This window comes from Rattus norvegicus, chromosome 16, assembly GCF_036323735.1.
Source record: "Rattus norvegicus strain BN/NHsdMcwi chromosome 16, GRCr8, whole genome shotgun sequence".
NCBI classification, from domain to species: domain Eukaryota; kingdom Metazoa; phylum Chordata; class Mammalia; order Rodentia; family Muridae; genus Rattus; species Rattus norvegicus.
This window is the reverse complement of record NC_086034.1, coordinates 25,333,006-25,356,719: the sequence shown is the minus strand read 5'-3', so window position 1 is coordinate 25,356,719 and position 23,714 is coordinate 25,333,006. Positions and strand designations below refer to the sequence as shown.

Below are 23,714 nucleotides of genomic sequence, written 5' to 3'. Positions count from 1 at the left end.
TCTGGACTGGCTGAGAATAGACCAAGTTTCTGTGTACATGTGAGTATGGGTGTATATACATGTGTGTGTATACACATGCCACAGAATACACATGGGGATGAGAACAACTTACAGGAGTCCTCTCCTTCCACCATGTGGAGTCAGGTCGCCCGTCTTTCCTGCTTGGCGGCAAGCCCTCGACTGCTGAGCCGTTTCACCGACCTCACTACGCCATTCTTCGAAAGGCTGTGAGGGAGCTGGAGGCAGTGGTGCAGAGTACTAGCTGCTCTCCCAGAGGACCGAGGTGTTATTCTCCACACTCACGTGGTGGCACACAACCATTTTGTAACTCCCGTTCCAGGGGATCTGACACACTCTTCTGGCACACACGCATACATGCAGGCAAAACACTCATAAAATAAAAGTAAACAAATCGTTTTAAGAAGAAGGAGGAGGAGGAGGGGGAGGAGGAAGAGGAGGAGGAGATGATGGTGACAGTGACAAAACTCTTAAGGCTGGACATAATGGCACACCCCCTTACGGGCATGTAACTTGAGAGGCAGAGGTAGGTAGATTTCTGTGAGTTCCATGCCACCTTGGTCTATATCATGAGTTCCAGGAAGCCAGGGCTACGTAGTGAGACCCTGTCTCAAATACACACACACACACACACACACACACACACACACACACACACACACACACACCCTCTGTACCTAAGAAAGCCTTCAGTGGTGGCCGAGGCACTGTGTTAGTAACCATCACTGCCATCTGGACCCAGCCCTCTAGGGAGGTTAGATGGGGACTCAGGTACAGTGCAGCAAGGACAGCAGACTGTATATGCTCATCACTTTCTTGCACTCTGCCTCTTCTACTGAGCCTAGGTCAAGGCTATAAACCGCTAACTGCTTCTAGTTCAGACGATTTGGAATAGCAACCCCGAAACTTGCAATTTCCCTCAGTAGACAACCGTGCCTTCACAAGGCCTTTGTTTAGAGAACTTTGCACAAACACAGGCACCTTTCTTATTCTAGGTTGAGCATTCCTGGTCCTAAAAATCTCAGATCTGAAACTCTGCAGAATCCGCAAGTGTTTGAGTCCAGACAAGATGCTAAGAGTGGAAAAATCCACATATTAGAGGATTTTGTTTTGTGCATAAATTATTTAAAACATTGTATAATCATTGTCTGCCTTTGTGAGTCAGGTATACACAAAGCATAAATGATTGTTGTTATTAGAGATCTCATTATGCCTGTGCAAATATTTTATAATCTAAAAGACAACAACTCTGAGACCTCTGGCACTCCCGTTCCCAAGCATTTCCGGTAAGTGGTGTTTAACCTGTGCTTTAAAGCCATTGACTTTGCCCCGGAGTGAGCATGGAGACTGAATGGGAGAACTGTTTCCAACGTGCAGTAGCAGCGAGGCTTCAGAGCCCTGAACTGTTGGAGGAGCTAGATTTCTGAACACTGGGAGCATCCTTTGTGGGCATCCTTCCTCATTTCATAGGAACGAAACCCTGGAACCCTTCTCTAGCCAAGGGGACTAGAAACCACAGGTAGGGCACGGGAAAATGCGTACTTCCGCAAGGCTCCCAGAGAGCACCCTCATCTTCCTGTCCAGTCTTCCAGGCGAAAACAGAGCCTCTCTTCCTCCATGGCCTGTGAACTTGCTGGCCTTTGGCCTACCTGAACCATGCCTGTTATGTCCCAGTAGAGCTCAGAAAGGCTTGAACTTCCCCTCTGCCCTTTGCTGCAGGATAAACCTAAGATTTCCGGTTTAGGGATAGACTTTTGACTGCTGCAGTGAGGTCAAATACTTCTGCTCTCACCAGTGCTGATCAGGCCTCTTGGAGATCAAGACACTTGGGCATCAGGGTATTCAACCCTACTGCCTCTCCTCCTGTTGTAACTCCCCTCCCCTTTTCTACCCAAGTACCTTTGTCAAGAGCCTCACCATTTCCAGTTGACTGGAGAAGGGCATGAGCTTTGGTGGAGTGGCTGGATCAAAATCTACTCCAGTCTGGCCCCCCATGTCCCCACTGGACAGTGCTGTGTAGTCTGGGCGATGGGAGCCTCGGGCCTTCTGGCTGACTTTGATGTAGAAGAAGTCTTCGCTTTTCCCCATTTTGGAGCTGGACTTGCCACGGCCCGAGTCCTGGGAGAAGCCAAACCTCAGAAGCCCATCTGAGTACCGGTTGAGCTTCTTGAGGTGGGAGGATTTGCGCAGTTTGTACTGGGAAGCACGACAGTGCTTGCTGTGGAGACTGTGGCCTGAGATAAGGCTGCTCACACTGCCCATGGTGACGAGGAACCAAGGGCCTGCAGGGCACAAGAGGGGCCTGGAGACAGCAGCGAAATGTAGTCCTGGCTCAGCCAGGGGACTGTGGTCAGAGCAAAAGCTTCTCAGAGCCCGAGAGAGCCATGGACCTGGGAAGAGACACAGAGAGAGTCATAGATCTAGGCATGGCACTGTCACTGTGATGATTTCAGGAGTGCTATGCCTGTCATGAAACCTGGGTGGTAACGAGGTGTACGTCAAATGCTAGCCCTGCCTCTTCTATGAGTCTATTATCATTCTGATGACCTAGGCACATGTACTGTGCATACAGTGGAAACCGGGATATTACATATGATTGTGGGACTCATTTGTAGTGTTATATGGATAGACAGCCCAAACCTATTCTACAGGACCCATTTAACCCATGTTAAGGGGTCAGGATGCTTAAGGGGAGAGCTTGAGAAGGGAGGACACAGTTTTGTATACCCAGGAAGTGCCAGAGTTTAGATGCACCCCTCAGTATTTAAATATTAGAAACTCAATCTCCAATGCCACATGGTTGTGGTATTTGGGAATGTGATTTGAACTCCCTGGGATTAGGTGAAATCTTGATGCTGGGGGCCTAAAGATGACATTAGTGGCTCTGTAAGGGAAAGGAACTCCAGGCGTGATAGCACAGAACTATTAATCCCAGCACTTGAAAGGTAGAGACAGGAGAATGGAGAGTTCAGGCCTAACCTGTGTGTCAAATTAAAGATGTGGGAAGAACCTAGGCCTCATCATAGTAAGAATCTGTCTTCAGTTGTGTTCGCAGCCTTTGCTGCACTGCCGCCGCTCGTTAATGCCAGTGCCGCCTCTCACTTGTTGAACTCCAGTCGAGGAAGGGGGGTAAGTAAGGAGGTGCTCATACCATGGCTCATACAGAGCAGACTGCCCGCAAATCCACTGGTGGTAAGGCAACCAGGAAAGAACTGGCACAAAAGCACCTCGTAAGAAGGTGCCCTCTACTGGAGGGGTGAAGAAACCTCATCATTATAGGCCTGGTACTGTGGCACTCCATGAAATCCGACGCCATCAGAAATCTACTGAACTTCTAATTTGCAGGCTCCCTTTCAGCGTCTGGTTCCAGAAATTGCTCAGGACTTAAACAGACCTGCCCTTCCACAGTGTGGCTATTGGTGCCTTGCAGGAGGCAAGTGAGGCCTATGTGGTTGGCCTTTTGAAGATAGCACCTGTGTGCTATCCATGCCAAACATGTACCAATTATGCCAAAAGAAATCTAGCTAGCACGCCGCATACTCGGAGAACGTGCTTAAGAGTCCACTATGAGGGGAAACATTTCATTCTCAAAAAAAATTTTTCCCTCTTCTTCCTGTTATCAGTAGTTCTGAATGTTAGATATTTTTTCCATGGGGTCAAAGGTACCTAAGTCCATGACTGCGAGTGGAAACCTAGGGGACAGAATCAGGGATCGGTACTTTCTCCATGTTCACTTGTGTGTGGATTTTTAACATAAATGCAAGATGTAAGGCACTAATGCAAGCAAAATGTTTCAGTGAACACACTTCAACAGTTCATCTTTATGACAATTATAAATAAACCTGGTAAAAATTTCTGGACAATGCCAGCATTTGGATTTTTTAAAAATAAGTAAATTTCTTATTGTCGACAACTAAATGGTGTTCGTAGCATTTTATCAGACAGTAGATTCCATTCATTCATTAGACTTTTCTAACAGCGTTGTCCTACATGCAAGTACACGTTTTTAATGGTGTCTGTGTTCCTGTAAGTTTGCTATTAAAACACATTAACCTGTCTTCTTAGAAAAGGAGAAAAGGAATGAGGAGGAGGGGGAGCAGGAGCACAGGAGCAGGAAAGAGACACAACTGGACCCTTGCTCTATCTGGAATGTGCACCCTGTATATCCCACCCTGGGGGGGAAACCTCAAAAAACACCCCTCTTGACAGCAAGAAAGATTTGATCAAATGTGAATGCTCTACCCTTCTTGAACTTTTTAGGCTTCAGACTGTGAGCTGAATATGTCTATATGCTTTATAAATGATCCTGTTCATGGCTCTCTGTCATAGCAACAGTAATGTCAGACGTGCACTAGAGGAGATCTTCAGAAACAGAGAAGCAAGCCATGGGAATCTGAGAAGTAGTTTCAAGAGGTCACAGGTACAAAAGGCCTGAGTGCTTGAGGTAGAGTGTGTTCTCTGGCACCAGTTGAGACATCATCCAGGAGACAGGAGAGCTACTGGGTTGACAGAGTAGGCTGGAAAAGCAGCAGCCGGCAGAGAGCCTGCAGATTGGTGCCAGGGAGCAGGGAGCAGGGAGCTTGGGCAACTGCAAGGATTTTAGCTTGACTGAGACAGAAAGGAGGAGCGGCAGTGATGTCAGCAAGGGGCGACTTCATCTCCTGCGCTGTGGAAGGCCACTATGACAGCTGGGTAAGCAGGCTGCTGAGGGTCTCAGCTGCTTGATTGACTAGTTCAGTTGGGGTGGGCTATCTGGGCACCGTTCTAGATATACTTTGAAGGCTGGTCTGATAGGGTTTGCTAATGGATTTGGTAAAGTGAGTGAGAGAAAGAGAAGTCAAGAAGGGTTCTGGGGGCTCTGGGAGGCTGGAGGATGTAGCTCATTGATAATGTGACTGCCTTGGCAACAGAGATGATACTCTGGGAGACACTGAAACAAAGGAACCTAATAATTATAATTTCCCTGGGAATCTTAGTAGCAGGGCTAGGGGGATCAATTTTTTGGAGCACTCTTCACAAGACACTGAGCCAATGATGGGCAGGACTACACCTTTTACCAGGACCCCTAGCCTTCTACTCAAACCAGATACTGGGAAGACAGACTTGGAAAAGGAGTGTCACTCACTCCTCATGTTCCTCCTTTCAGCATGTCCACACCAAATAAACCTCCTTTCTCTGATCGCTTTCACCAGTGCTTGTTTCTTTAATTGGTATACTGAGCATGGAAGAGGATACAGCCTAGCTTCCTGGGACTGCCAGAGCCCAGGCTTTTATTCAAAATTCCATAAACAGTAGGGCAGTTACCTAGCAAGCACAAGGACCTGGGTTCTATCCCTAGGATGCACATGCGTGCACACCACGCACACACAGGAGTAGGCAAAATCACTCATTTCCAAAAGGTAGTAAGCCTGCTATACAGAAGGAAGATGTATTTCTCAGTCAGAAGACAAGAGGTTGAATCCAGGGAAAAGAGATGACCAGCTCCCTAAGACAACAATGTAGAACAAACCTGTGTCCCGCCATCTGCTTTAAATTAGGACATTGATCCTGCAGGGGCCACAGAATGTCCAAGTGGTTCATGGGGACATCATGTGCACTGGTGAAAGGGGCTTTAGGCTAATTATCATATAACTCAGAATTCCAGAACCCATGTAAATATAGGGCGGGCACGGTGACCCACCTGTAATTTTAGTTCTTAGGAAGATCCTCCGAGCAACCTGACTAGAATCAACAAGCCCAAGGTTCAAGTTAGAGGCCTTGTTTCAATATAGACAGGTAGGCTCAAGAAGGATGCATGACATCAACTTCTAGCCTCCTTGCCCACAAGGATACATGAGTACTTATACATACACACAGAACACACACACACACACACACACACACACACACACACACACACACACACACACATGCCAAAAAAGAAAAAAAAACCCAAAACAACAAAACTCCAAAAGCTGTGAAGAGCCCCGGCTGCACCCGGCTGCATTCTCTGGCCACCATGCCTTCTCTGCCTTGATAGGCTGTGACCCTCTCTAACTCCCTTAAGTAGCTCCCGTCAGGGTATTCTCGTTCAGCAACAAGGAGTGAACGTGATAAACCTTCTGAACAAACGTGTGTATGACTCTGCTATGCCTGCCTTCTCCTCTCCCCTGGCTCCTGAATCAAAGGCGAGATGGCCGATGCTTTTCTCCACTTGTTTCACACGTCACAAACACTGTACGTCTACAATGCAAACCCTTCCAGGCTCCCTGTAGTTTTCACAGTAAACCGCAGGGCTCCTCTCCACATCCTGTATCTTTCACTGACATCCATGGAAACAGCCCCACTGCTTCTCTCTGTGCACTGAGCACAAGAGGCTTTGTCCACGTAGGCTGCTGGCCAGCCTAGCCTTCTTGGGGCTCCATGTAAGTCACCCTCGTCTTTCGTCCTCAGCTCACCTCCTGTTGCCTTAGAAAAGCACAACCCCTCGCCACTTATTCTCCACACTTTACATTATATTCTAATATTTACTGTAGCCTGTAACACTCTTATTTAAAATGCAGTCCATGGCACGTATCTCTGACAGAATTTGAATTCAGTGGCAACCAAATACTATGTATCTGTGACTCTCAGAACAAAACTAAGGGAGATTAGTCAGCAGCTCAGAGAGCTTGGTCAGTCCGCTCAGTGCTGAGCAATGCAGGGCTAGAACCTCAGGTCTGCATGACACCATCAGTTAGATACACAGGGATCCATGCTACCACGTGCTGTCGGGGACGTAGACTCAGAGATGTTTGGTTCCTGTCCCAGTGACCAAGGTGAATCCCTGGGGTCGAGAAAGAAAGGAAAGGAGAGAGCAAGCACTGGAGCCTCCAGCCACACCTGCGATTCCTTTATGTACCAATGCCAAGCCGGTTCCAGGCACTCTGGGTGGCAGCCTGGGTGGCTCACTGGGCGTAAGTTTTTGTGCTGGGTGCTCAGAACTGGAAGAAGTCAAAGAATATTAGGAGTAAAGGGGATAGGTGGACCAAGGGTGGACAGAGGGTTCTAAGAACAGCAGTCCTGCCCATTAACCCATGCATTCTGCACACTACCATCAGGTCTTAACACTCAGGGAGCTGTAAAGTTCAAGGTTACTCCAGGATTCCCTTGAAAGCAAGCTTATTTCTCCTTAAGTGTCGAGACTCTGTTAGCATTCCGTCTAAGTTCCACCCCCACAGTTACCTGGCAACAGCTAGGTACGCCCGATGCTATAAAAGGGGCTGCTTGCCCCCTCCTCACTCTCTTGCTCTTTGTGCTCTCTTGCTCTGACCCTCTTTCCCCTGTGTCCCCTCTCTTTCCATTCCCTTACCCCATTTTCTCCATGAGTTCATGGACGGCCTCTAATCTAACTTCTCTATTCCCTCTTCTCCTCTTCTCTCCTCTCCTCTCCTCTCCTCCCCTCCCCTCCTCTCCTCTTCCTCCTCCTCTTTCTCCTTCTTCTTCCCCCCCTCTCTCTGCCCTACTACCCTCTTAACTCCCCTCCCCATGCTCTGAATAAACTCTATTCTATACTATACAATTGTGTGGCTGGTCCCTCAGGGGAAAGGGATGTCTCAGCATGGGCCCAGTGAGGCACCCCCATCCCCATACCTCATACCTCCATAGAGCATATCCTCACTCTATCTTTTTATAAACACAACAGACTTGTTCTACCATCAACTCAGAGAACATTCTGGCAAAGGTGGTTGTAATTCAGCCTTATTCTCACTCAGCCCCATCAGACTTGCTGCCTCTCTCCTCTTGAAGGACAGGGCAAAGAGGCAGCTTCCAAAGCACTCAAAACATGTCTTCATTGGCCCAGAGGAAAAGCAGGGGCCATACAGTCTCAGGAGACTTTGGAGGGGAAAAGAAGAGGGAAGAAGCCTCTAAATGTGGCAGGGCAGCCTGGACCACATGAGCTCTTAGGGACTTCACAGATGAGCTCCTATTAGCAGGAGAAGTCATCCTCCTCCAGATCCAGTGTGCACTGAATCTCTCTACACCAGTACAAGAAATGGTCCTGATGACCAAAGCCCTGGCTTTTGACCTAGGTGAGAAGAGGGGTAAGATACCTCTGCTGCTCCTCCATGCCTGCTTTGCACGCTCCTATCCAAAGGAAATCAGGGCAGAAGCAGATGTGATCCATTCCTGTTTATCCCCTTCCAGAAAGAGGAAGGAGAGACATGATGTTGAAAGGAGTCTGTCTGAACTCCAAAGCAACTTCCTTCCCACAGAGAAAAGCTGTTGGCCTAGCCATGAGCGTCAGGCTTAGGGGGGAAGTTCTGGGTGTTAGCATTCCTTATCTTTTTATAAACACATTACTAGGCACCCATGCATATATATATCCTTTTCCTCTCCCCACAGTCAGAGAAGTCAGTGGCCAAGCTCAGAATGAGCAGGCCCTAGCTGCCCCACTTGGTTCTCTCCTTCCTACGGCTACCCGTTCTTCTGTGGGAGGGGTCTTGGCTGGAGGGGTGAGGTAAGGAAGGGCAAATCAGCTTCTGGTCTGACACTCATAGCCATGCCACAAACCCTCTTGCTGTTTTCAGGAATGGCTGTCAAAGATACCGTGTGAGGAGTACCCAGGGCCATAGTCCCTGTACATGGAATCCCACACAGACTCCACACACGGTTCCTGTATCAATCCAAGCTTGGAAGTAGGCAGAGACCACAGTACGACACTGAATTCTCATTGCCGTGAATGCAGAGCCATTGGTCTTCCCTGGGTTCAGCTTCCAATCACAACATGAGGCTGAATCTGATTCACTTTTGTGTTTTCAGGCTTCTTGAGAATTTAGTAAGAATTACTGTGCCCTTGTCAGAAAAATACCCCCTGGCTCAGTCTTCCAATTGTTCTGTGGCCACTAATGCCTGGCTCTTGGATTGGCTTAGCGTAAATACATGAATATATCCAGCTCTGGGGGCTCCAGTAAGAACTTTGGGGAGAAAGTTTGGCCTAGGATTACGGACTTGACTTTTCTGCTTCCCTCTGGGGACTGGAAATATGAGAGATGGGAGCAAGGATAGGGTGAATAGGCCAAGAAAATACATGGCATGACCTCAGTTCCCTCACAACTCCAGGCTCAGCTGCCTGAGTTCCCAAGATGAGGGAGGGCATGTTCGAAATGGACTTCCAAAGGAATGCCCAAACCAGACATGGTGGTGTACTCCTTTGGAGACTGAGACAAGATAAAAATTAGTTGGGACCAGTCTGGCCTATATAGCAAGGCCCTGTCTTAGGAAAATAACAAGGATTGGGGGCAGCAAGTATTTGGATGGGGAGGACCCTAGTTGTGCTCAGGGTACTGTCTCAAGTTGGCTGGTCTGGTACTTGGAAATCCACTATGCCGCCTTTGTTCTTGTGTTTCATTCTTATTTTAATACAGGTTTTTTAAAAAGCTGAAACACAAAATTAACCCAAAGGCTCAAAGAAGATCTGATTAAACTCCCAGAACCCACGTTGTGGCTCATAGCAATCTGTAACTTCAGTTCTGCGGGGATCCAATACCTTCTTCTAAACCCTAAGAACACCAGGGAAGCACAAAGTGCGTACACACACACACACACACACACACACACACACACACTGGAAAAACACTCATTCACAGGAAATAAATATTTTGTTCTTGTTGTTCGTTTTATTTTTTATTTTTTCAAGATAGGGTTTCTCTGTGCAGCGCTGGCCTGGAACTCACTCCAGGCTGGCCTAGAACTCAGATTCACCTTCCTCTGCCTTCTGAGTGCTGGAATCAAAGGCATGTGCTGCCACTGCCACCACCCAGCTCAGAAAATAAATATTAAAATTAAAAAGTACTCAAGCACTCCATGACGTATTGACAATCCTTAAAGTACTGATGTGTTGATTTCAGAAATAAAACAGGGCAGGGTTGAACTCTAACCCACATTTGCCCCAACCCCCCCCCCCTCTTACCCCAAGCTCTCTCCACAAAGGAAACCAATCCCATGAATTTCACAGGAACATTTTTAACATGTCCTGTGTGAACGCCATGTGGTTCTTATACAAATGTTATGTTACTTACACAGTGCTAGCATCTCCTAGCTATGCCCATTGCAATGTTCTCTGCTCACACCTAGCCACTGTGCTGCCAAACCTCTCTTATATATGACAATTTTGACACATACATGAGAGTTTTTCCAAGTTTTATTCTAGTGAGGTCTTGAAAACTGTCTGGGTTTTATAGGCCCCTGTCTTTAGTTGAATTCCTCCAGGGCAACAGGTACCTAAGCTCCTTATTAGCTTGGAAAGAATGCAGGAAGGTACACAAAGCCCCAAGGCAAGGGCCAAGGGGTCTGTCGCTCTAAGGCAGGGCAGGGTCTGTAACTGTGATTGTTCTTAAGAGATGCCATTCTTGTGGAGTGGGTAGGAGGAATCCTGAGCATGAAGAGACTTTAGTAGAAACTCTGAAACTCTGCAGCAGCCACAAGGGACAAATACCATGTCCATGGGGCCTTCTATAACATGAGTGCCAGAAGGACCTTTTACATCCTATGCCTAAATGTTTCATGATATAGAGGCTATATTGAAGCTCCAGTACGAAGGGAATATACCAGATCACACCTCAAATTACAGGCTGGCAACCCAGTTTTTAGATACTAGTGGGACAAGACCATCTGGGTTTCATTTATAGATGGGACCAGTCATAGAGTAGCTCTAACTGCTCTCTGTGGGTGATATATGGACTGGTGTGTGTGTGTGTGTGTGTGTGTGTGTGTGTGTGTGTGTGTGTGTATGTGTGTGTGTGAATGAATTTAAAGTGTATAAGAGCATATTTGGGCACGATGATGAGTATATGCGTAAACATGAACACATTTGTCTTTGTGAGGAAGTGTGTGTGGTTGTGAGCAACTGACCGTGTGCATGAGTGCACGTGAAAACATGTTAGTACAAGCCTGTTTGTATAAGTGTGGAGGCAAGTGTGTATGTGTAAAAATGTATGAGTTGGAGAGTGAGAACGTGATTGCATGGGCTTGAGTGCGTGTGTTTTATTACGAGAGTCTATGTGTGTCTGTAGGAAGAGGTATCTGTGTGATTGTTTCTGTGAGTCCTGTCTCCAGATATGGCTGGCAGCTTCTGGGTAGGGTAGGAGCTCTGTACCATCCCTCTCATCCCTCTAAGAGAAGCTTCCAATCTTGGCTATTGAAACCACCTCCTTATTTTTCCTGTATTAAGCTCTTTCTACTGAACTCATTGTAAACACAGTTCCTTGAGACAGACCATAGGCAAATGCGATGGAAAGCAAAGTCCTCCTGCAGAACTAGAATCTGTTCAGCCATTTCCTCTATAAGAGAAGCTGAACGCCCTGCCTGGTTTGGCTCAATTCTCACCTTCCTCTTCTAAGCCGATGTCTGAATAAACCCCAGAGAGAAGTGAATTTACCCTCTACCACCCCAAAGTGGTTCTGTTCAAAGCCTTTGGCCAAGACAAAGAAATGTAAGCCAGAGGATCTATTTCCAGGATCTGAGAAAGATGCCAGGTACATAGATAGACGCTAGTAGGAGTTTAAACAGCAACACAGATTTAGCTGAAAGGCCAAGATGCTTGAGTTTGCCAACCTACTTAGAGGCAGGGCCCCTCTGGCCCTAGTATAGGAATGCTTTTACATGACTCGTGTAGGAGGCAAATGTTCAGTCTGCAGTTGTCTGTCCCATCTCTCAGACACCGGCAGAACAGGCCACTGTTTCTTGCCCTGTAGGTTCCTTTGCTTCAGGGTCCAGTGTAAAGGATGGCTATTCTCTGTGAGGAGCCCCACAATGGATAGATGCTAGGCAGAAAGTTAGGGAACCCGAGACGATTTGGGTTCTGCCTCATTTCGCTTCTAGGCCCCTCATTTCACTTTCTGGACTTTGCCCACCGTTGTTCCTAGCTGGCAGGGCCATAGGCACACAGGAAGAATCATTCAGCTCTATTCATCAGTCCCCACATCGCTACATACCTGATCTCAACGAAGGAACATAGATAGATGGGCCCACTCCCATCTGGTATAAGAGTCGTTATCAATAAGAATCACTGTTTCCTTGAGCGTCAGATAGCCACAGCTGAGAACAACTCCAGCCATCACCCGCACTGAAGAACATGACATAGATATATGTTGACCAAAATTAAGGCAGAAAAAACACTGACAGACTAATGGCTAACACTGTGAACTTGATAGGCTTCAGGAAAAAGACCTGGGGTCATGTGTCCGAGAGGGTTCTAGTCTGGCTTATGTGGGTGTTGCAATGCCATGGGCTCGAGTCCCTGACTACATGAGAGGGAGAACATGAGTGAGGCTTTAGTATTGTCCTCTTCTTCCGGTCTTGCACATGAAATGTGACAGCTGTCTCATGTTTCTGATGCCATGGTTTCTCTTTCACACGCATTCTCCACACTTGCCCCTTCACACAGCCAGGGAGAGCAGATAGTGGCACCTTTCACTCTTCACCATTGGGATACGCAACCCAGTTGGTCCCCTAACCCATAAGTAACTAGAAAGAATGTGGATTGCTTCATGATGCCTCAATGAATCCTCCAATGGGGAGCCAAAATAAGCCCTTCCTTCCTTCCTGAGGTTTCTTTTGTCAAGGTACTTTGCGACCACAGTGGGAAAGGAAACTAATACAGTGACTGCCAACCGGTCAGTTGGCTAGGAGGGTGTGGGGAAAGATGTAAGAACTCCATGTTCATATGTCTTCAAGTTGGAATAGTGAGTCCTGGCACTGGAGAAATAGCTCAGTGGATACGGTATTTACTATGCAAGTGTTGAGGACCAGAGTCTGGATCTCAAGAAGTCACATAAAAGCCAGCAGTTACTTGTAAACCCTGCATGGAGTTAGGAATCAGCAGCATGACTTGGCTTGCTAGCTCCAGGTTTATCATGACCCTTCGTCAATAAATAAAGTAGACATCAATGGAGAAAGACACCCAGTATCATCAACCTTTAGCCTCTAGAAGCATAATACCCACACACATACACCAGTACACACACACACACACACACACACACACACACACACACACACAGAGAGAGAGAGAGAGAGAGAGAGAGAGAGAGAGAGAGAGACCGACCCTTCAGGTACTCCCTATACTTTCTCCCTTGCTATAAGGATGAGTTCATGGCATCTTCTAGGCAGAATCGCCTCTGCCTTCAGTAGCAAGGCAGCTGAATCTCAAACTCCAAGGAATGTCCACTGTACCAGATGGGCCTCCAGGCAGCTCTCCAGAAGGGATCTCTCAAGGGCTAAGGGGCATGTTCCTTAGGCTCATTGAGTATCCTTTGACAACACCACCCACCACAGGACCTACACTGCTCTTCCTGATTCAGCTTTTCCTATCCAGGACTCCTCCCAGGGTTTTAGCTCTTGTCCTTGACCTCCTCCCCGCCATTTGCTGCAGGGGTAGGGGTCAAGTGGGGAGCAAGGCTAAAGAGGAGGCGAACCCAGTTTGCAAGCTTCAGATGCCTGGAGGTCTCCATGTGCAGAGCCCAATACATACTTTCTGAGTGAATAGATGAATGAGAAAAGAGGCAATAACGGAGGAGGAAGGGGTGGGAGTGTGGGAGGTGAGAGGCAAGACTGAGGGTGCCGACGTGCTAATGGGGAGCGGGCTGCTGGTGGTTTGAGAGCGAGGGCCCACACAGCTCTCAATTAAGTGAACTTGGATTCAGAGGCAAGGCAGAAAGGGAAAGGGTAATCACAGGCAGGCTGAGTCATTCCATCCATTGCACAAAAGCAATTCTGCTTCCCACTGCTCTGGAGGAATCAAAAGCCACTCTGCCTGGCAGGCTTTTGTGTGCAGGTCCGCGGTCTGCTGCCAGCTGAGCCTTCCTCCAGATCGGTGCGCAGCGTGTCTCAACAGCGGCTGATTGACATTTCTCCTCAGGAATATGATTGGCAACCAACCCCAGCTTTCCCCATTTCAAACATAAAGCCCCAGTTATATGAAAAGCTCAAGCAAATGTACCCTGCTGCCTTCAGTGTAGCCCCGCCTACAAAAGCAAGCCCAAAGCATTCTTTCACATACATGGCAGTCTAGGCAGTACTGGCACAGACAGACAGACGCACAGATGGATCAAAGAACAGATTCTGATCTTAGACAGTAGGATTTGTGAGGACACGAAGGAGGGTCGAACGGTATCTAGATGGGTAGATGTTTTGCCATCTCATGTGGACAGATATAATGGCTCTGAGGCCAAGCTCGGGTTGGGAAGGATCTGAGAAACCAATGATAAAACAGACATGGATTAGGGGACAGGATATGTTACCATACTGTTTGCACCATGACACTCTTGGCTCTGAATACCAGAGTTGGCATGTGGTCAGCATTTGGCCAATGAGATATCCCGAGTCTCCACCTAGGCTGGACATCTCTCAAGCCCCCTGAATTACTGAAGGACTAAGACTCTGGCGAGTACTTCTGTGACCTTCTCCGAAATTCTGATTTTTCCAGCCACTGTTCCTAGGTCCATATGGAAATCCTTTCCACTGACTTACCCATCCAGAGGCAAAGAGCCCATCATCAATGGCATCCTTTGAACAGAGGCTGTTGTGATCCCTCCTGTGCCACATGGAGGCAACCCCTCCCGCAATCTGAGCCTTAAGCCCATCTGGCAGACAGGGTTAGACCCCAGGGGTTGGAAACATAGAAAGAACTTGACCCCGGGCTGCAGATGAAATGACAGATGGAGAAGTATTTTTGTCTGTTTGCTTTTTAGGCTTGTTTTTCTAAGATAGGGTCCTGTTGGGTCTGGTGGTTAATTCCAACCCTGGAGAGGCAGAGGCAGAGGCAGGGGCAGGGGCAGGGGCAGGGGCAGGGGCAGGGGCAGGGGCAGGGGCAGGGGCAGGGGCTGCGGCAGGGGCAGAGGCAGGAAATTAGATACTTAGGTAGTCCATGTCCGGCTACAAAAGTCAGATGGTGCTTCCACATCTCAGCCCCTGCCCCAAACAAACAAACAAACAAACAAACAAACCAGGGTCCTATGTAGCTCAGAATAGCTTCAAATCTCTACCCTTAAACCCACTACACAGCTGAGGATGGCCTTAAATGTCTGATTCTCCTGCTTCCAAATCCCATATGCTGGGATCATAGGGACTGACCATCACACTTCCTTTACGTGGTACTAGGAGCTGAACCCAGGGCTTCCAGCATTCTAGGGAAGCACCCTACCATAATCTGGGCTACATCCTCAGCTCTGGAAAAAATACTTTTAAACACAGAAATGCTTCAGTACTCTACAGTAAGGAGACCCAGCAAGGTCTGTGACGGGTCTGAGGCCACTAGTGAAGCAGAAGCATAGCACCCTAAGCCTGCTTCCTGCTTGTGTCTGTCTTATCCTGTGGAAAAAAAGGAGGGTGGGGATAGCAGTCCAGGTTGAAAGGTACCATAAAGAAAAATTCAGATCAGATTCAGGATGAGGTCACAGGTCTCATCCTACCCAGGGGCCTGCACCCCAGCCACCTGAGACTTCCAGTGTCACCACTAGTCATCAACCCTGGCCAAAATTTGTAACTCGTAACAAGAGATAAAACAGGGAAAAAGTAGAAATCTTTTTGCAGGTCCCAAGACCCTAAGGAGGGCTCTGCCATAAGCAGGGAGAAAGGAAAACTCCAGCTGGTAGGCAGGAGTAGGAGAAGGGTGGGGAGGTGAAGTAAACAGCACAGGAGAGCTGCCTTTGGCCTCTCCTTGCTTTGCTGCTCCTCCATTCCTACCCTGTGCTAGCACCTTCTTACCCACTTCGATTTGTATGTGTGTGTATGTGTGTGTTGGAATGTGCACGACTGTTGTGGATATGTGGTGAGGGGTAAGGGGTTCTTGTGGCATGTTTGTCCTGTATGTTTGTGTTGCATTGTACTGGGTGGGAGTGGGTGGGTGTCCTAGAACACAAGAGAGACTACAAAATGGTGGACTACAAACTATAGCAAGCAGTGCAAAGCCCTGGTCAAGAACTCAGCTCAGCCCCTCAGCTCTGGTCCTTGTTAAAGAGTTTGGTTCCATGAGGCAGGTCCCTTTAAGTAGTGGGTGCACCCGAGTGTATTATTTTGCACACTCCACAGCAAGGGCCATTCTTGAGGTCTCTATCTGTCTTGAGTTAAAGACCTCTTTCAGTAGCATTTGATGAGTTTGGCCAGGGAATGTGATTTCCGTGGCACCTATGTCCTGACTTCTCTGCTTACCCTTCTTCCAGGACTTACCCCTGTCAGAACGAGAGCCTCTCTGAGTATGGAGCCCTAGAGCCAGCACTCCACAGTATCCAGTGGGACAATGGAAACCACAGACCCTTCAGAAGTCCTGGGCATCAGCAGGTTGCCATCCAGGCCCCACCCCAGCTTTTTCATCTGTCCCCTTAGCACCTGTGAAGCTTGTGGAGGTTGGGGGCGTGAGGCTCTATTCCAGGACCTCTTTGCACTTCTGGCCCCAGTGATGCTATCCTGGCATGCCACCAGAGCTCCTCAGTAACTTTCCACATGCTTGGCTGTCTGCGGGAATGACCTTCCCTGACCCAAGGAGGCTGCCCAGGTAGGCGGGTGCAGGGAATGTGGAGAAGTGCCTTTCCCTCACCACCGCCTTGCTTGGCTGTTTCTGAAGAAAAGCAATCAATGCCAGATCTGTGTGAAATCAAATCCCAGCTTCCCGCCCCCCCTTGGCTGGGGGCTGCTAAGGGTGGACCGATGTACGGAGGCCACTGGAAGACTGCTCAGAGCTGAGCCTCTCACTGGCACTGCACACACATCGTCCACGGATTTTCTTTGCACTTCTCTCGCTTTCTTGGTCACAGCCTGACCAGCTCCTTGGGAATAAGCATCTTGTTTTATTTTCCTCAGAAAATTAGGGAAGTGTGTGTGAATTTGAGTTGGACATTTCTTTTACATTTCATCTGAATATTTAACTCCATCAAGACAACAGACAAAAGCTGGGATACATAGACCACCTTACCGAGTATGTCATGGGTCAGCCATACATCTTCCCGGAGGGGCCATTCATGGGTGCAGATGGCAGGGGAAGTTTGGCATCACCATTTTTTTTTAATAGACAGGAATTATACACCACAGGCTTGCCCTGACTTTCTCTATAGCTGAGAATGCCCTTGAACTTCGGATACTCTTGTATCTACCTCCTGGGTGCCAGGGTTAGAGAAGTATGTCACTGTGCCTGGATTATACAATACTGGAGAGCAAATAAAGGGCTTCATGCATTCTAGGCAGGCACTCTTATCTGCTGAGCTGCATCCTCAGCCCCAGATAGTTAACAATGTATCCAGTACCAGACCTTGGGAGGTAAGCAGGAAGTTAGGTGCCACAGCTAACTCATTAGCCGCTCCTGCGTTCTCCTGCCTGGTCTTTACCTCATCTGTTCCTACTACGACCCTGGGCAGGCATTACTCACAGCATTAGACACAGGGTTTCTTGAGGTCATGGCTTAAAAAGCTGACTCTAGAAGCCAGGATTTGTGGTTCACAGGCCACAGGGCACTCTTCCTCCTCATGGGGCAGCCAAGGTAAGAACAGGGTTGGACCTGGCACGATGGGCCTGGTAGGGAAGGCACTGCCGAGTTCCACCTTCCAGAATGTGTATCATTGTAGCTTGTACAGGAAGACAGATGCACTCAGAGGGGAATTAGCTGCCAGAAACACTGCACTGTCATAACAACCCAAGTATGTATTGCACACCTAGTGTCTAGTCACCACCGGGGTCCTGTGACTATAGCAGTGAGCAGCACAGAGTCCTCTCTTGCAGATGGACAAAGTTACATGAGAAAATGATAGGGTTGTTTGGCTTTAAACTCCCGTACAAGACCATCCTTTCGTCCCAGCTCATCTCCCACTATCCAAGCTAAACTGATTCTGCCTGCTTCCTTCCATCCATAGAATAAGGAGTCACTCACTGGCATTATCTGGATGGCACAGTCATTTCTGACTGTGTGTTCAGAAAGCCTTTAGTGTTGATCAATTTTTGTGACCACCATCCCCACATTGAGTTGTCTGTCCTCCTATGGCACTGCAATCCGCAGTTTCAACCCCGCGTCGGATGGCATCACCAGCTCCTCTCTCTCTTCCCACTCCACTCCCTGTGGATTTTCTGTAAACCTTTCCTTCCTTTCTCTGACCCACCCAGGCTTCTCTGCTGTGCTCCCATGCCTAAACCCTGGGGTTGTTTAGACAGCACAGGGAAGCTGTGTTTGAAAGGCACCCACCCTCTCTCTGCTCCTTTTACCTCTTCTTCAATTTGAGATTAGACCTTCGTGTATGGCCCTAACTAGCCTTGAACTCCTAATCGTTTCTGGCCTCACCTCCTGGATGCTAGGATGATAAAGCGGGCAGCAGCATGTTCAGCCCTCTCCATTCTTTCTTAGAAGAGCATCCATCCATCCATCCATCCATCCATCCATCCATCCATCCATCCATCACAGCCAAGTGTCTTCTATAAGATGGTTTTATCCAATACCATATTCCCAACTTCTAGCATAGTTCCTGGCCCAGGAGTTAGCATAGGATCGTCATTATCCTAAACTATGATTATTAGAAATAGAATTTTATCTATATGTCACATGGACCTCATGAGCCAGGGTTTCACTGTACAACAGCCCTGGCTGTCCTGAAAAGCACTTTGTAGAGTCAGCTGGCCTGGAACTCACAGACATCCACCTGCCTCTGCCTTCCAAGTGCTGGAATGAAAGACATGGGTCACCATGCCTGGGTTACAATGTTTTCATTTTTAAAACGGGGTGGGGCAAATGCACCTTTGATCCTAGCACTTAAAAGGCAGAGGCAGGCAGATCTCTGTAAATTAGAAGTCAGCCTAATCTATATGCTGAGTTCCAGGACATCCATGGCTATGTAGAGAGACCCCGTCACAAAACAAAACATCAAATGTTTTCATCCTTAGTCCCCAGCCTAGGGGAGTCCTTGGAAGGTATTAAGTGGTCCTAGCACAGTTGTGACAAACCTCAGCACACAGTAGGTAGGTTCATTAGTTACTTGCACGTTGCTATTACAGACAGTTGACAAAGCTCCTTAGAAGGAAGACAAATTTACTTTGCCTCTCGGCTTTAGTGGGCTCAGATCCTGACAGGGAAGGCATTTATGACAAGAAACAGAAAGGGAAATGCCAGTTTTTTTCTGCCTTCTCATCACCTCCCCTCCTCCACAGCCTTGAGGGTGGTGCTAGTTACATCCATGATAGGTCTTCTTTCTTCTGGAAATGTTCTCACAAACACAGGAGATGTGTTCTCACAAACACATCTCCTGGGTGACTCTAAATCTTATGAAGCTGGCAATGAAGACTACCTGTCACACTGAGGCAGTACGGACACTGGACCTCTGGAGCACCTCTGGTCAGGCTGCGGCTGTGCTGGGATCTACATACTTGTGTTAAACCTCCCTGGTGTGGATTTCAGATTACACCACTGACTGACATAACCTTCCTGGGTGTAGATGTGGGCGTGAGATCATGGCTCTGTGTGAGTGCCAAGCTGTGTTTCAGGAGAAGGATCTAAGACGTACGGAGCACCGTGCTGTCCTAATTTGCCTGAGGTTTTGGAATTCCTGGTGTATAAGACCTCAGTCCCTAGAACTGACAGACTTACAATAACACAAGCAGAAGCTGGGATTTGTAGAAAACAAAATTAGTCAACAAAGATCTGACCTGACCCTTGGCCCTCATCGAGCAGCTTGCTGGGGTAAGACGATTAAACAAATGGGGAGGTCCAGTAGCTTATCTGTGTTTCAGGAGAGCTGCCTCTCAAGATACTGATCTCGAGCTTGTTTGTAGGCATAAAAGAATATTGTATGGAGAAGATGGGTGATCCATTAAACTGGGGGCAGGAGAGCGAGTAGTACGAGAAGGGGCAGCACCAACCCCACCCTTCTGCCTCCTCACAGAGGCCTCCATGCCGACACCAAAGGGTAAAGCAGAGGGAAGGAAGAGAACCTGAGTAGGTGGGAGAAGTCTAAGAAGATGGCGGAGGGAAGGGAGTGAAAGGAAGTCTGGAGAAAGGGAGGGTTGGAGAGGAGCAAGAGACAAGGCAGAAGAAGCTGGAAAGAGCTGGTTGGATCCAAATGAATAGCAGGAGCACGAGGGGCTGGCCAGGGACCCAGAAGTGGGAGTTGATTGTGATGAAGATAAGTGTCCCAGATGAGGGAAGCTACACAAGTAAGAGGGATAGAGCACAGGCAAAATGGAGGTGCAAACTGAATGTGGGGGCTACATTGTAGTACCACTGCTGCTAGAGACTGAGATTTCTTTTGTGTGTATGCCACAAGCTGGGTGAGCTGTGACCAGAAAAAGGAGTCAGGGCTTAGAAGCAAGGAGGTGTGGTTTTGAGGCCTTTGTAGGATGGGTGGAAGCAATCCTGGGGACTGTAGAACGGAAGGCAGCTTTCAGGGACTAAATATATTCCTCTTAATGGTAGCAGAAGTCTATATAGCCAATGGCCACCTACCCACTCCGCCACTCTCCAAAAAACAAGACAAGAAATATATGAGGCTTTCCAGTTATCAAGAAATAGATGATGAGGAGTGCTGGTACATGCCTGTAGTACTCAGAAGGCTGAGGCAGGAGCATTACCAGTTCAAAACCAATCTGAAGTACAGTAAGACCCTGTCTCAAAAATTTAAAATAAATAAACTAATTAATAAAAACACAGCACATCAAGTGTACTACCCTGAATGACTCTAAGTCAGCATCCCACAGAGAGACCTGCACATTCACACTTCTTGCCGTAGTATTCCCAATAGCCATCAAGCCAGACTACGAGGTAGATAAAAAAATATATACACACAATGGCATTCCTACTCAGCTGTAAAAACAATAAATGATATCTGCAGGAAAGTGGAAACTATTATATGAAGTGAAAAACAAACATGTTTTCTCTTCCATGTGGAGTCTAGAACATATATGGCATGGCATATATAGTATATAAAGATATATAGCATTAAAGTAGAAGGGAATTATTTGGAGAGAAAGGGAGGGAAAAGGGAGAGACAGAAGGGAAGAAGGAGGATATGAACAGGTGCTCTGTGTATACCATAGCAAAAAAACACCAAACCATTATCTTGTATACTAACTAAAACATAATTAATTTTAAAAGTTTTTAAGAGTTAGGATCTCATTAGTAGCTCTGACTGGCCTGGAACCCACTATATAGGCCACCCTGGTCTTGCTCTCATAGGTCTGACTCTGCCTTCTGAGTACTGGGAATTAGGTCATATTGTCACAGCAGGGTCTAATTTTAAAAAATTGTAAAGAAAGTTTAAAAAGAAATGATAATCAACATTTTGTTTTGTTTTGCCTGCTTGCTTGTTTTAGTGGTGTCTCTCTCTTTGGCCCCAACGGACACAGAGTTCACTATATATAACAGTCTAATCTCAAACTCATAGAAATTCACCTGCCTCTGCCTCCAAGTGCTGTCTCCACATCTGGTACTTCTGGTACTATCAATGTCTTTTTAAAACCAGGGACATGAATCAATCAATCAATCACACACACACACACACACACACACACACACACACACACACACCCCACATACAAACACATACTGCAGGCTGGAGATCAAAGCTTGGTAGGGCCTTTTATACAAAGCAACAAAATTAAAGCTGATAAATTCACAGTGGGAAAGCAAAACAAATAAATAAATAGTGCAATCTTAGGTTAGATTTGTTTCATTTGACTCATTAAAAGGTGTACTGGCTTAATTATTAGAAATATGTCTCTGACACTGGATGTGAGACAAACCATGAAACATGTGGTCTAAGAACTGAACCTTTCCCTGTGAATCTAAAGTCACCCCATGGCATAGTCTGTCCTCAATGTGCCCTCTTCTTTTGCTACCACCACAGAGCCAGAGCCTGAAACAGAGCTTGTCAGCATCCTGGCATCCTGGCATCCTCCCAGGGCGCTGTCCATGCCTACTGCCAACTCTGGCTTGATGCAATCTGGAAATTCTGGTACTGAAGGAGAGCTGGTAGAAGACACTGAAAGAGAAAGGCTAGCCAACTGTAAGAACTGACAACTGCCACACTCACCACTGTACCATTGAGCATTGTGCCTGGCACACAGTTGGAGCTTAACAGATGTTCACTGAGTGAATGGACAAACCCTTCCACTGTGCTGTAGCTAGAAGTTATGTTTTTAAAATACTGATGGATCCCTCTCAGCTGGAAACCCTGGTGACTTCTCTGAAATCACTGCCTCAATTTCCCTTTCAGAGATTAGCACTTGTTAAGTTACGCTTTGGATCTGAAATCCATGCTACTTCATGATGAGGAGTTTAAACATTCGATTCCCTAACTAATGATGCTGCTTTTGAAGGCTATGGAAACTTTGGGATCTGATGACGTTAGCCACTACAAATGGACCTCTGGGGATCCTGATGTTTAATTAATTAACAAGATCTAGAAGTACCCAGGAGACAAAGCTCTGGGCATCTGTGGAGAGACATTTTAAACTAAGAAGCAAAGATTTATCATAAATGTAGGTGGTACGATTCCTGGGCAGGTCTGCAATAAAAGGGTGAGAGCTAACTGAGTACCAGCTTCCATTGCTTTCTGCTTCCAATGGAGGACATAGGCTCCCAGCGGCCTCAAGCCTCTACATCATGTCAGATTGTATCCTTGAAGTGTGAGCCCAAATAAGTCTTTGTTTCCTTCCTAAAGATCTATTGTATCTGTCAGGTATTATATTGTCCATGGGTTGTACCAGCCTCCAGCTCTAGAATAATATCTAATCCATCAATATAAAGGGCTGATACCTCAAGCTGCTAGCACTGTGTGTAGAACAGCTCTCGCTGTCATGCCCTCCTGGCCATGATGGACTGTTTCCTCTGAAGCCAGGAGCCAAAATAACTTCCTTTAAAATTGGTCTGTCAGGTATTGTGTCACAGAGTATCATCTTAGCCTCTGATTCTTTCCAGTTCTGTTCAGTTCTTCATCTACCACCAATTCCTCCCTATTCCCTCCTGATAATATTCAGCACATACCACCCTCATGGTCTTGCCAAAGCTGACGGCTCACCTAGCATCTCTTCCACAACATGGCACCAAGGCCAACACCTCTATCGCACTGAAAGCCTAGTCTTCCTGGCCTATGTCAAACACCCCTCCTCTACCCTTACCATTCCAAACCAGGAAACCTTCCTATATTTACCTCTCTGCTTTGTCTGATCTTTCTCATTCAAACAGTTATTTCTAAAATCACTTGGTTTTTTTTATCCACATGTCACCTTTCAGAAACCTTTGGGATCCCTTTAGATTAACCCTAATTCATTCATCCTTATATACCCAGCTAAACTGTCTATGCAGAGGTGGCAGTGAGGATGTGGAGAGAAAGAAGGCAAGAGAGGTATTAGAAAGGATCCAGGAGGTTGTTTGAGGCAATGTTAGTGAGTTGCTGTTAAGAAAATAATAGTAAAAGAGAAAGAAAAAAATCAGACACTTAGCTACTGACCTCAGAAACTGAATGTTCTTTTACCAACTGAGATATTACTAAAAAGTAGAAGTATCACTAAGACTAGAGATGATAGAGCTCTTATAACATTCCTCTCTTAGGTATTGTCCCCCTCAACTAATCCCAGGTTTCAGCAAAGAAGACATGGTCACACCTTCCTTCTGTTTTCTGTTCTTTCATTGGAAGAACTAGCTCTGATCTCAGACAGTTCCATAATAAGGGCATGTGCTTCTTCCTGCTTCCATCTGCCCAGTCATC

General features: G+C 47.1%; 1 protein-coding gene across 2 annotated transcripts in view; it reads right to left on the bottom strand.

Annotated features, from left to right (window-relative positions):
* Lzts1 (leucine zipper tumor suppressor 1) overlaps positions 1-23,714 on the bottom strand; it is a 55,441-nt gene that overhangs the window by 8,223 nt on the left and 23,504 nt on the right. For both annotated transcript variants that reach the window (XM_039094242.2, NM_153470.2), the window contains one exon: positions 1,936-2,408. In XM_039094242.2, the coding sequence (XP_038950170.1) occupies positions 1,936-2,280 (345 nt within the window). In that variant the 5' untranslated portion in view covers positions 2,281-2,408. The remainder of the gene's footprint in view (positions 1-1,935; positions 2,409-23,714) is intronic.